At 55.2% G+C, this 12,099-nt stretch overlaps 5 protein-coding genes across 5 annotated transcripts; 3 read left to right on the top strand and 2 right to left on the bottom strand.

Annotated features, from left to right (window-relative positions):
• Positions 1 to 4,228: 4,228 nt before the first annotated feature.
• On the bottom strand, positions 4,229 to 4,954 carry IUM83_13285 (Thioredoxin domain-containing protein 9; the record flags this gene model as incomplete). The annotated part of the gene is made up of 1 exon (XM_067937950.1): positions 4,229 to 4,954. One exon carries the CDS (start codon positions 4,952 to 4,954, stop codon positions 4,229 to 4,231), a length of 726 nt encoding a protein of 241 aa, XP_067786976.1.
• IUM83_13284 (uncharacterized protein) lies at positions 4,572 to 4,964 on the top strand (the record flags this gene model as incomplete). Its single annotated transcript, XM_067937949.1, has 1 exon — positions 4,572 to 4,964. The coding sequence occupies one exon, from the start codon at positions 4,572 to 4,574 to the stop codon at positions 4,962 to 4,964; it is 393 nt and encodes a 130-aa protein (XP_067786975.1).
• Positions 4,965 to 5,187: 223 nt separating this feature from the next.
• On the bottom strand, positions 5,188 to 6,190 carry IUM83_13283 (uncharacterized protein; the record flags this gene model as incomplete). The annotated part of the gene is made up of 3 exons (XM_067937948.1): positions 5,188 to 5,333; positions 5,428 to 5,478; positions 5,593 to 6,190. The coding sequence occupies 3 exons, from the start codon at positions 6,188 to 6,190 to the stop codon at positions 5,188 to 5,190; spliced, it is 795 nt and encodes a 264-aa protein (XP_067786851.1).
• On the top strand, positions 5,736 to 6,206 carry IUM83_13282 (uncharacterized protein; the record flags this gene model as incomplete). The annotated part of the gene is made up of 1 exon (XM_067937947.1): positions 5,736 to 6,206. One exon carries the CDS (start codon positions 5,736 to 5,738, stop codon positions 6,204 to 6,206), a length of 471 nt encoding a protein of 156 aa, XP_067786974.1.
• A 274-nt stretch (positions 6,207 to 6,480) lies between these two features.
• Positions 6,481 to 7,715, top strand: IUM83_13281 (thioredoxin; the record flags this gene model as incomplete). The annotated part of the gene is made up of 5 exons (XM_067937946.1): positions 6,481 to 6,492; positions 6,583 to 6,711; positions 6,797 to 7,300; positions 7,382 to 7,504; positions 7,581 to 7,715. 5 exons carry the CDS (start codon positions 6,481 to 6,483, stop codon positions 7,713 to 7,715), a joined length of 903 nt encoding a protein of 300 aa, XP_067786973.1.
• Between the last annotated feature and the right edge of the window lie 4,384 nt (positions 7,716 to 12,099).

Raw genomic sequence — 12,099 nt, 5'->3', positions numbered from 1 at the left:
CCGAACTCTCGGACGCGGAGCTTTTGGCTTTTGCTCCTGGATCGCGCCCACCCATTGCTTCGAAGTTGTCCCGAAGTACCCGTAGATCCCGCCCTCCCAGGCGATCACTGGTAGTGTACAGTCGTTTGTGTTTTTCCGACTCCACTTCATCGGAAGCTGCGCGATCGGGGTTCCTCATCAGGGTGGGCCCCCCGGGCGAAGCAACCGAAGCCAGAGGTTGACTGTCGCGTCTGGGGCGGCCGACCGCTCTCGGTGTCACTGGCGTGGGCCTTGCCGATGCCCTGGAAATTGCTCGAGTGTCATGGATCGTTGAGGTGGTCGCAATATGATCGCTTCGCGCCCCTCCAGATCTCGCTTGGTCTCCTTGCGTGTCACTCTCCTCTCCATCGCCAAGATTGGCGTTAGTGTGCTGGAAGTCAGCAGCGAACTCGATGGGAACGAGGCCTTGATGGGTCATCACGGCCCCTGCCAACACAAACTCGCCGCCGTGAAGCTCGGAAACAGGAGGGATAGGGGGACCACGAGGTTGGTTGGCGTCAGCCGCCTCGGATGTATCCGCCTCTGAGCTTTTCTCGTCCTCGACCGAGTTGACAGAGGAGACCGAGGCGTCATCCTCCTCCTCCTCCCGCTGTTTGTTGATCTGCTCACGGTTGATGTCGCCACCGCCCTTGGTCGAGACTGATTTCGCTCTCGATCTTCCATTGAAGGTCCTGTTCACCTCGTCCGCGAAGAGGGCGGCGTTGACCTCGGCCATGCGAGCCTCATCGTCGTCGCCATTGTCGTGGCCATCGTGCGAGGTATGCACCCCTCCTTTCTTCTCTGTCTCATACTGCGTTTCATGGTCCAAGAGGATAGCTCGCTGCCTGAGCGTGAGGCGGTCTCCTTGATTGCCCGTTGGTTTGGGTTTTCCGTAGAGCTTGCGGAACTTCCTTCGCAGTGAGTCGAAATCGCGTTCTCGCCAATTTGGATCCTTGGAGCCATTGTAATCGGTTGCCAGCGCCATCCACATATTCCTACCAGTTGGTAGGAGTTTGGCGGCCAAATCACAGATAAGAAACTCCTCCTTAGCACTGTAGTTCTGGTATCCTTGCTGTCGTCCTCGCTGTAGGTAGATATGCAAGATACGACGCAGGTTAGCCCCGAAGAGGAAAACATCGATTGGAGACAACGAGCTGTACGAGACGCACCGCCATATTCTCCGACGTTGCTTGCGTCGAAGCGGTCGAGCGGGCGAATGAACCCATCGCGTCCTGGGCCAGATGTACGATGTTCAGTATACAAGACAGGAAGCTTCGAATTTCAAAAAAAAATCATTACACAACACGTACACCATTTTTATATACCTACGTGCGGTGGATTCATGCAGACTCCGAATCCTGGTGCAAGTGCTCCAGGTGACGATGCTGGCATCCCGACCACCCGCAGCGACAGACAAACCACAACTTGTTGCCGTAGGAAACCGTCACCTCCTCGCCCGGGTAAATGTCACGAATACTGACGGCGACCACCGTCAGCCTTTGACCCGTTTGGACTTCATGGAACCGGGTGCTCGGATTGCAGGCATGGTTCATGAAGCGGAGATTGCCGCCCACTTTCAAGGCGTCGATGCCTATGAACTTGCTTCCCGTGCTCCGAGTGCGAAGATGCATTCTGTAGCCATCGTTGAACGGGCCGTTCTTGCACGGCGGCCCGAACAAGTCCATGTGGCCCAAATACTGCCCGATGACTTCGCCAGCAGGAATAGCAGCCTGCGCCACCAAACCGCGCATTCCAGTGCGCAGGTTGCGACCGATAGCGACCGCACGGCTTTCGTGAAGCCCATTGCCACACTCAGCAGCAAAGGTGCAGTTGTACTCCGTGCAGAATCTGCTGCTTCGAGCGTTGAGGCAGGTGTTAGCTTTGCACCGTTCTTCGCATCCACAGCCAAGCCCCCCTCTCACCCCCACGCTGACGGCTGGAAACTTCCAGCGGCGCGGATTCAGCTGTGCCGATGTGAACTGCACGTCATCCAGCCACGACTCGAGCTGCCACTCACCGCGAGGTGGGTTCGCTGAACCGCCTTCGACAACAGTAAACCCGGGGGAGCTCGTGAGCAAGCAAGCAACCGATGGGCGTGCAGCTGGGAGCGGGGAGCCGATGAGCGGTGCCGTCTCGGAATCGTCGCTGTCGGAGGCGACTGCCTCGGTGTACCATCGAGGAACAGTCTCTGCTCGTTGTTGCTGACGGGTCCGGAAGGGGCTTTGGGGTGACCACGGAGCCACAGTGCTCGCTTGGGAACTTGCCGTCGCAGGCGAGTATGCAGCATCTGGGATCGGAGCCGATCGCGCAGGCGTGCCTGGAAGCGATGATTCCGTCTCCGTGCTCTGGCTGGAACGAGGACTGGAGTGGCCTTCACTCGACGAAGCAGGCGGGGAGAGCTGAAACTCTGCAAGCGGCGCCACTTGCATCGTCACCGACGCGTTGACTCCTTCAGGCAGCACAACCCGGCCTGATCGCGTCCTTGGCGACGCCGACAGTAGGTACTTGGAAGCAGCGGGGACTCCGGCGCCGGAGGCCATTGGAGCTGGTTGCGCGGATATCTCTCTGAGCGGCTCCTCTTCGGCGGAGGACGTTGAGCGTGGCGACGCTCGAGAAACTCGTGTCGTGACGGTAGTCGTGACGGTCGTGACGGTCTTGATGACCGTCAGTACCGTGGTCTTCTTAACCTTCGCGACGTCGTTGGCCCCCGTCGACGGTTTCGTGGGCGCGACAGCAACGGTGGCCGAAGGTACTGGGTTGCCTGGTACAACCACAGCGGCCTCGCCGCATGGCTCTCCTGAAGGCGGATTACAGCGGATCGACTCGGCCGCAGCGGCGCTGGAACCCAGCGCGGCGGTGATCTTGCGGCGCTTGGTGTCGAAAGCAATCGAAGTCTCGAGGGCACTGCTTGCCGTGTGGCGGCGCTTGCTCGGTGGAGACGAATGCATGGTTGCCTAGGCAGGGGATAATCGATAGTTTAGATGGGTGAACAACTACATTAACTCGCACTGTACGTACACGTTCGTAGCAGGCAGGCGAGGACTTCAGCACGAGGAGTCCAGATTCGAAATGAGGCGTGCGCTCTGCAAGCGCGCGCGCTTTCGCGCCTTAAGACCCTCCAAGATCGCGCGCGCAACTTCAATTCAAATGAAATCTCTAAATAAGGGAGCTGTTTGAACCCATACATTCTTTAAGATACTTTTTAATCGAGTTGCCAAATAAGGGGGGTATTAAACGGGCGACCAAACCCATTTTCGAATTGTTTGAACGGACACTTTTTTGATCCTTCAAACAATTCCGTTTAATCGCTCCGTTTAATGACCAGTTTAATCCCCCCTACCCCTAATGACCAAACCGTTTTATATAGGTTTTGGAAGGCGCCTCATGCAACAATTGTTTTTTATCATCGCGTTTATTTAATAATGACCCGTTTAGTCCCCCTACCCCTAATGATTAAACCGTTTTATGTAGGTTTGGAAGGCACCCTATGGCCTACTGGTTTGCTACTCGGAGTATAAGAGTCCGATTTGGACAATCTGACTGAAAGGCACAATAGTAGTAGTGATAATATGCCTACTATAATAAAGCTACTATTCTTGAGACTACTACCGAAGCCTGGTTCGAGCACATACATTAGCTTTTCACCCAATCATCGCTCTGTTCAAGTTTTCCCGCCAAATTTTCAGCCAGTTGCGAAGCGTCGCGCCAAATGCAAATGGAGCAGTCATCGCGTGCGCCCAAGCGGCTTGCCAGTGTGCTGGACGACTCCCCCACGCCGACAAAGAGACCGGAAACCTGTCAGAGCGCCGCATCCACCCTATCACCCATCAATCCATTGACGGCAGCCCCCAGCGCCATGGAGATCCGAGCCTTTGGCCTCGAAGACCGCGCTGAGGCCGTTATCTCCGTGGGTAAAGACAGTTGGGCGCTCTCGAACCTGTCCCAGTGGCGCCACAACTTGCTCGAGCAGGCCTGCAGCGCCACAGATAGCAACACTAAACTCAGTAGCAAAGAGTACCTGCGACAGCGGCAACGCGCGTACCGTCAGCAGTGTCTCGCGGCCTCCAATCGCCATGGAGAGATACCCCACAGGGACAGCTAAATAGCTAGGTAACAACAATGCAGCAATACAGCGTTGACTATTTCATATCTTGTCCAGATCCTGTCTGGAACAGTTGTGCGTGGGTGTGTACTGTAGATTTTGCTGGAGCTAGTCGTCGTCCTCCTCCAGGTCGCTGTCGTAGAAGATGCTCTGTCGGATGCTGTTGATCCGTTCCTGGTCCAGTTGCTGCTTGGCTGCCACGGGGTTGCTCCCTGACGCGTAGGCCCCGCCGCAGTCGTCCGTCGGACCTTCGGGCTCGGGCCCTTCGTACGTCAAGACCTTGTGCAGACTCAGGTAGTAGGCCAGGTAGGCCGTGGAGAACTTGTCCGTGCCGCCCAGTTCGTCCAGGCCCTGCACCATCTTCTCCACCTTCTGCTTGTTGACCAGCGCGATGCACGGGATCATCCAGACGCCCAGCTTGTCCACCAGGTACTCGGCCTTCTCGGCGTTGATGCGCGCGAACTTGGTCTCGAGGTGGTGCGGCGCCAGGCGCGCCAAGTGGCCGTCCACGAGCTGGCAGAAGGCGTTGGCCGGCGTGAAGAAGTGCACCACGACCCTGTCGCTGCGCTTCATGGTCTCGAAGAACTCGTGCGTGTCCGCGATGGTCGCGTACTCGCCGTGGCCCTGCGCGCGCAGCTCCTGCGCCCGCCGCGCCTTGTGCTGCATGGCCTGCAGCCGCTTCTCGCGCAGGCGCTCCAGCTCGTCGTCGTCGGCCTCCTCCAGCCTCTTGATGGTCTCGTCCAGCTGCTGGTCCTGCTGGTCCAGCGTCTGCAGCACCTTCTCGCCGATCAAGCCAGCCACCATCTCGGCCTGCGCGGCGGACGTCGACGCCATGGCTCGCTAGAGTTACACTAGCTTTTTGTATGGCCGACGGTTTGGCGAGCCAAGGGCGGATCAACGCGATGTGATTGGCTGGCGTTTTGACCTATGAGAGAACTGTGTGTGATGAGGCGGATGAGGAGATGGCTACAGTTTTTGATGCGACGTTGACTACGGTGGACGCTTTGGATTGAATGGGTTCATCGTGGCGCAGACAACGACGTGTACGAATGCAGGAAGATAGCCGTCTATAACGCGCGCTCGTTCTCGTAGTCGATGAGGCGCTGGATCAGATCCTTCTTCTGGCCCTGCGTCGACAGCTTGCGCTCCTTGAGCTTCTCCTTCAGAAGCGCCGGCTTCAGCGCCTTGATCGCACGCGCGTCCAGGGGCTCGTCTACACAATCGCAGCAGCAACACAGCGCACCGTGAATAACCCCACCCAAGCAGCAATCCTGCAACACCAACAACCTATCCGCTGCAGTACTCACCGTCGTCCTTGACCTCCACCTTCTTCTTGGCCTTCTCGCGCTCGGCAGCAGCTGCAACCACCCACAAACACACACCAACACGTCAATACACCCTCTTCCATCAATTGCAAACCGCGCAGCAATTGCCGGCGGCCAGTAACTCGTAGGTCCCTCCCACAGACGTACCAGCCTCCTCCTCCTTCTTGCGCTGCTCGGCCTCCTCGCGGCGGCGCTTGACCTCGGCCAGACGCGCGAGGTCCTTCTTGGCCTCGTCCGTCTCGCCCGCCAGGTGCTTCTTCATGTAGTAGGCGGCGGCGCGCTCCTTCTCGATGGCCTCGCGCTCTCTCCGGCTGAGCTGCTGCGGCGCGGCGTCGCCGTCCATGTCCTTGGCCTTCATGACCTTGTTGGCCTTCTTCTTGGCGTTGGGGTTCTGCGTCTTGGCGATGGCCGCGAAGCCCGCCTTCTTCTTCTCCTGCTGCAGCGCGGGGCCGTCCGCCTTGGTGGAGAAGCCGAACAGCGAGTTGGTCTGCACGCGCTCGAAGGCCACGAGCGGCTCGCCCTCCTCGTCCGAGCTGCTCTCGTCCTCCGAGTCGTCGCTGCCGCCCTCGCCGTCGCCGTCGCCGCCGTCGCGCCGGGCCTTGCGCTTCTGCTCCTCCTGCTCGTCGCGCAGCGTCATCTCCTCCAGCGACGTCACGAACTTGCGCGCCGTGCCCTTCTCGCGCTTCTTGCGGCCCTTGCCGCCGGCCGCGCCGGGCTTGCCTCCAGACTTGCCGGTGTCCCGCATGCTAGATGATATATAGGGGCCTAGTGACGTGGGTCCAAGCGCGCTTTGGTTGGCCTTGGCTTCCTCTCTAATGCACCCTGCACTACCAGAACGAGGTTTTACTGTCACGTCCCTGTAGGAGAACAGGTGTGTTTTAAACAAACAAATAACCTCGACATCGTGCGAACTTAACACCACGCCGCCTCCGGTTAATTCCCGCGAACTTTTCGATTCGACGTCCGCTGGCGTAGTATCATTCGAGAAGGCACCGCTTCACCAAGGACACCTTTACCTACCTACCTCACTGCACCATGACGGCGACGGTGAGGCTTGCCTTGCTGACGTTATGTATATGCGCGCGTAGTGTAGCCGTGCTCAATGGGCTTGCGTCCTTTGTTTTTTGCTGCGGACAGATCTGCATCGGGGGCTTCTGCATCCCCGTGTACGCGCTGCTGCCGTTCGCGCTCATGATGCTGCAGGGCTTCTGGAACTGGTTCCGCAAGAACGTGCTGGGCCGGGACGACGACAAGATCCCCGAGAATGTGCGGCATGCAATTGCAAGTAGTATCGAGTTGTTTTAATTGTTTTAAACGGATGCGAGCGACGAATGGTGCGTGCAACCAACAGAGCCGCGTGATCCACGTGACGTCCGAGCAGCAGTTCAAGGAGCTCATCGGCAAGGGCAAGACGACCACGCGCTCCGTGGTCGTGGACTTCTCGGCCACGTGGTGCGGCCCGTGCCGCTACATCAGCCCCGTGTTCCACGAGCTGAGCGCCAAGTACCCGTGCACGATCTTCCTCAAGGTGGACGTGGACGAGCTCAAGTCGGTGTCGAGCGGCTGCGGCGTGACGGCCATGCCCACGTTCCAGTTCTTCCGCAGCGGCGTCAAGTGCGACGAAATGCGTGGAGCCGATAAGAACGGCCTGGAGGCACGGATCCAGAAGCACTATGTGGAGGTGGAGCTGCCTGACGACGAGAAGCCGGTTGTGCCGGAGGCCGCTGCTGGCAAAACCGAGGACGACAATGCTTCTGGCGAGGGTCTGCGCCAGCGCAAGCCGCAGGTGGTCACTGTAGACACGGAGGACCAGTGGGAGAAGCTCATGCAGCAGAACCAAGAGTCGAACAAAGCGGTGCGTGTCAGTATCCCCGAAAGGGGGTTACTGGAGCGTGTCAAATGACGGTTGTTTTGGTTTCTTGGCGCTGGTTTATAGTTGGTGGTGGATTTCTGGGCCACTTGGTGCAAGCCGTGCTTGGAGATCGCACCGTTTTTCGAGGAGCTAAGCGCTCGGTACCCAGCCGCTGTGTTTGCGCGCGTGGACGTCGATGAACTTGAGGTGCGGCCTACTCTCAAAGAATCTAAGAAACGTGTATCAGAGCTGACACTTGTGCATTGATGCTCTGGGCGTGCAGACCGTGACTGAGGAGTTCAACGTGTCGTCGTTGCCGAGTTTCAAGGTGTTTAAAGGTGGCAAGGTGGTGGACGAGCTCAGCGGTGCCATCAAGACTGCCCTGGAGAGCATGGCTGCCAAGCACGCCACAAACTGATCGAACTTGTAGCGATCGAGTAACGAACACTAGGTAACTCACAGCTAGGAAATTGCGTGTACCGCGGCCGCGTGCGCAGGGTTTGCCCTTGTTTTCGTGCGCTTGGCGCCTACTTATCGAAAGGCGTTATACCCATGCAGTAGGCTTCTACCTTCTCCGTACAGCAAGCAAGCTAACAGTCACGATTTATGCATCGGAAGATCGCTAAATAAATGAAAAAGGATCACCAACCCCACGTCGACCTTGAATCCCCTAATGCCCTGCGCCCGCAAACGTAAAACTTCATCGGTCCGTCTTTTTCGTACTGAATAAACTTGTTTCCTCCATCTCTTCATTCTGCCTCTTGCTTGATCTCGAAAAACACCATCGGCAAGCTTCGACTCCACGCATATTTTCCCCAAACCATTGCTTCGCAGCCTCAGGACTGCGTTGGATGGCATCACGGATGGTTTGTCTTGTGATTTCATTTCGAAAACTTGTATGCGAAAGAACCCACCATAGAACACTTCGATCATCTTTCTGCAGTGCCTGAAGCACGATGTGTCTCCGGTTCTCCTCGGACACCCACCAAGCGATCTCGATGTGCCGCTGTTGTAAAACCAACGTTCTCGCAGTTGGCAAGTCAAGTGGCGGTCCATGCTCAACCAGCCACCGCAATAACGGCACATTCCTATTTTTCCCAGCAACCTTGACCAACTCAAGCGAATTCACCGTATGTCCGTGCTCAGAAAGCCAACTGGCTGCGTCGAGTTGGCCGCGTTCGACTGCGAACTCGAGCAGATCCGGACCCATTACCACAAAACCGTTCTCCGAAAACCACCGCAGCAACTTCACGTCGCCGCCACCGATAGCGCTACGGATGGGAGTCGTCGACCGCAGCTGAATCCCAAACTGGTTCACCCAGTCCAGCATTGCGATGTTGCCACTACTACATGCAATCCATGCTAAGCAGCGCAAACAATCTTGAAGATAAGCCGGGCGCTGCTCGAATACGGTCTGCAGTATCTTCAATTGCGCGCCAGTAACTCGATTGGGTCGTCGATTTCCACGGATATCGGGGCCAAACTGGCACAACACATGGATATCTTGCGCATCCTGCTTCGTACTGCTTGGAAACCCTTCAGTTCGGTGTTCAAGTAGATACAGGAATACGTCGAGGTGGTCTTTAGTAGCGGCGAAGTACATAGCACTTCCTGTACAGCCTTCAGGGCGATTCTCGTGCAACCACTGAACAACCTCGAGATAGCCATTCGTAGCTGCTCCATTCATTGTCTGTGGTACAAATACACTGGGATAATGTGTATGAAGCCATTGAACAGTTTCAAGTGACCATTTCGCGCTGCATCACACGAAGCCATTGCGGAGCACCCTTCACTTCGGTTCTCATGAAGCCACGCGATAACATGCATGTGACCATTTCTTGCAGCGGCATCCATTTCGTGGTTACTGAACGAGTTGGGGAAGTGTTCATGCACCCACGTTACCACTTGCAAATGCCCATGCTTGGCCGCAGTTATACCATCCATATATGGTACGTAAAGCTGGCAATTCAAGTAAACGTTGGCATACAGCCACTCCACCAGTTCTAAATGACCATTGTTAACCGCTTGATAGAGTGCTCCTGGAGAACAGCTTTCGTGGTGAACCCGGTGCAGCCATTTCACCACCTCCAAGTGTCCATTCTCGGCCGCTCTGTCCATCGCGTCCGGCGTACATGACAAAAGGTTGTTCGAATGCAGCCATTTTAGCACTTCGAGGTGTCCGTTCTTAGCTGCTTCGATGACGGCTATAGTAGAGCATTTGTCACCGTGGGCGTTGTGCAGCCACTGCGCGATGTCAAGATGGCCGTTTGCAACAGCCCTGCTCATCGGACTACCGTGCCTGCTGGCCGTATCTGATCGAGCACCGTGGAGCCACTGCACGATGGCGAAATGACCATTTGCTGCCGCAGCTTGTAGTCCGTCGGATACGTTGAGCTCATACGACCAGGTCTTGGCGTAGTAAGCTTGCGTAGATTTATCCAGCGTCCACACGGTGTACCAGTCAGTTCCCCGCTCAAATAACCACTTGACCACTTCTAGATGCCCGTGAGACGCAGCAACTTCCAGCAAATGATCAAAGTCTGCTTTCCACGGCCATCGACCATCTCGCCGACTCGTCATCCAACGAAGCACATGAAGGTGACCACCTTGGACAGCAGCACGCACCACTTCGTTCCAACTCGGTGTCGTACGGGAGAGGAAATATTCGAGTGTGGCTTCCAGCGCTCCTGCTTGGCATGCCGCATTCAACGCTTTCCGGGGAGTAAGTGGTCCCAAGAATGCGTCAATACTGGCTACCGCTTGGAGAAGGCAGCCTTCTTTGGTTGGGAACCAGTGTTGACACACAAACTGAGCGCCAGCGTAGTGTAACGACCTCGAGTTCATCGTGTCGACAAAAAATGTAGTTCTAGTATCGCCTCAGCTTTGCCAGTGTATCTGCTGACATCAATCGCAGGTAGAAGCGGTTGTATCAATCAGTCGATTGCCAAGAGATGGCTATGAAAGGGCATACAAATTGCAATCGAGGAAAATGATGCTGCTGCCATTTCGGATTAGGTATGATAATTGTACGAGTTTTGAGCTAGGATGTTGCAACACACTTTAGACGATTTCCTAACGATAGCGCACCCGTTTTGAAGGAGGCAGTCTAGACCGCTGTACGAGGCGGACATTGGCATGTACTCCGCTGGATGACTGGATGCGAATACGGCCGTCGGCCCTGGAAATATTACTTTACCTACATGCAGGAGCTTGTGGCAACACACGGTCACCTTGATGAGGCAAAATTGCTATTTCGATGGGGAATGGACTCTCACACGCTGCAAACGACCAGTAAATGCACGAATTGATAGTTTGAGAAGAATTGGTTGTACGAGCACTGCTCGGCAGATGCGTTGAATCTGTCAGCGGAACACTGGCATTTCGACGTGGTCAAGTGGATTTATGTTGCTCGAACAAATGCAAGAAGGACTGTGGCCCAATGAGCAAAGCTGTTGCAAACGACCATGTTGCCGTTGCGTAGTGTTTGTACAACGTCAAGGGCGAACGATGCTCTGCCAGAGACATCGACGAGGCTGTAAAGAATGAACACCTCGAAGTGCTGAAATGGTTGGGCGCGAACCACCTATTCATGTGCTCAAAGACTACGATCGGCTGGGCTACTGGGCTGCTGAAAACGGACACCTGGAGGTCGTGAAATGGCTGCATCGAATGCATAATGAATGGTGCTCGTTCAACGCTATGGGCGTGGTGACAAGTAATGGACACCTCGAACTGGCCCAGTGGTTTTATGAAAATATCCACTACAAGTGCCAACCTTACATAGAATCTAGGAGTATTATTATGAATGCAGCTCAAACTGGACGTTTGCGCTTGTTCAAATGGATGCATAACCACTTTCCCTGCTCATTTGATAACTTGGGATGGATGTTGCTGCAACAAGTGGCACGCGGATGTCATGCATGAGCACCGCAGTGAGGGATGTTCGGCGTTGGCTGCGTACAGTATAATGCTGTGCAAAATGGGCACTTCGAAGCTGTTAAAAGGCTCCATACGCACTATCCGAAGAAGTTTGAGCCAGTGTTGAAAGACATATTGGATCGAGCAGCTGATCTCAAGTTTTCCGGTGGCTCCATGGAGACTTTGCCGAGTGCTTTCGAGCGTCGGTCTTACTATGTTCAGCATTGTTTGCAGCGTCTAGCAGTGACGACAGACAACATCGCAATTCCCGACTGGGTGAGCTTGAAGCATTAAATGACCGTGAAAGTTTATGGTGGATTATAGTGCATTCAACATTTGAAGACAGAGGCGCACAATAAGGCATCTGTGACGCCACCCAGTGCAGTCCCAAAGATATTCAGCAATGGTTTGATGAGAATATGAGCGAAGTGGGGGCTTGCCGTTGGTTTTTTTCGGCGTCGATTAAGGGGAAAACAGAAGAAAGTGAGGAGGTAGGGTTATCCGATGCAAAGCGAAGGCGTGGAGATGAAGGTTTGTAGTAGAAGGCGCGAATTTGCAGTGTTTAGTTCGAAATTGGATCTACGTCGTTGCTCGCTCGCATAAAGAGAACACTGACTGAAAGTCATACCACAAACGCTTATACTTTTAGGCAAAAGTACACATGGCGCCACACTATATTTCAACATTCATCGGCATGGCACTCGTTTTCTCTATGACGACACAGTTTTAGTTCTTGCATGGCCTCAACATTCCATGTCAATAGCCATCAATCGCAGAAGACTAGAATGATCAAACCAAGCTCTAACAGTCTGCGAAAATCGGAGCCACGATGAACTCGAGGTCGCCACATTACGCTGGCGCTCAGTTTGTGTGTCAACACTGGT

This window comes from Phytophthora cinnamomi, assembly GCF_018691715.1.
Source record: "Phytophthora cinnamomi strain GKB4 chromosome Unknown Contig63, whole genome shotgun sequence".
NCBI lineage: Eukaryota > Oomycota > Peronosporomycetes > Peronosporales > Peronosporaceae > Phytophthora > Phytophthora cinnamomi.
This window is presented reverse-complemented; position numbering and strand designations above follow the sequence as displayed.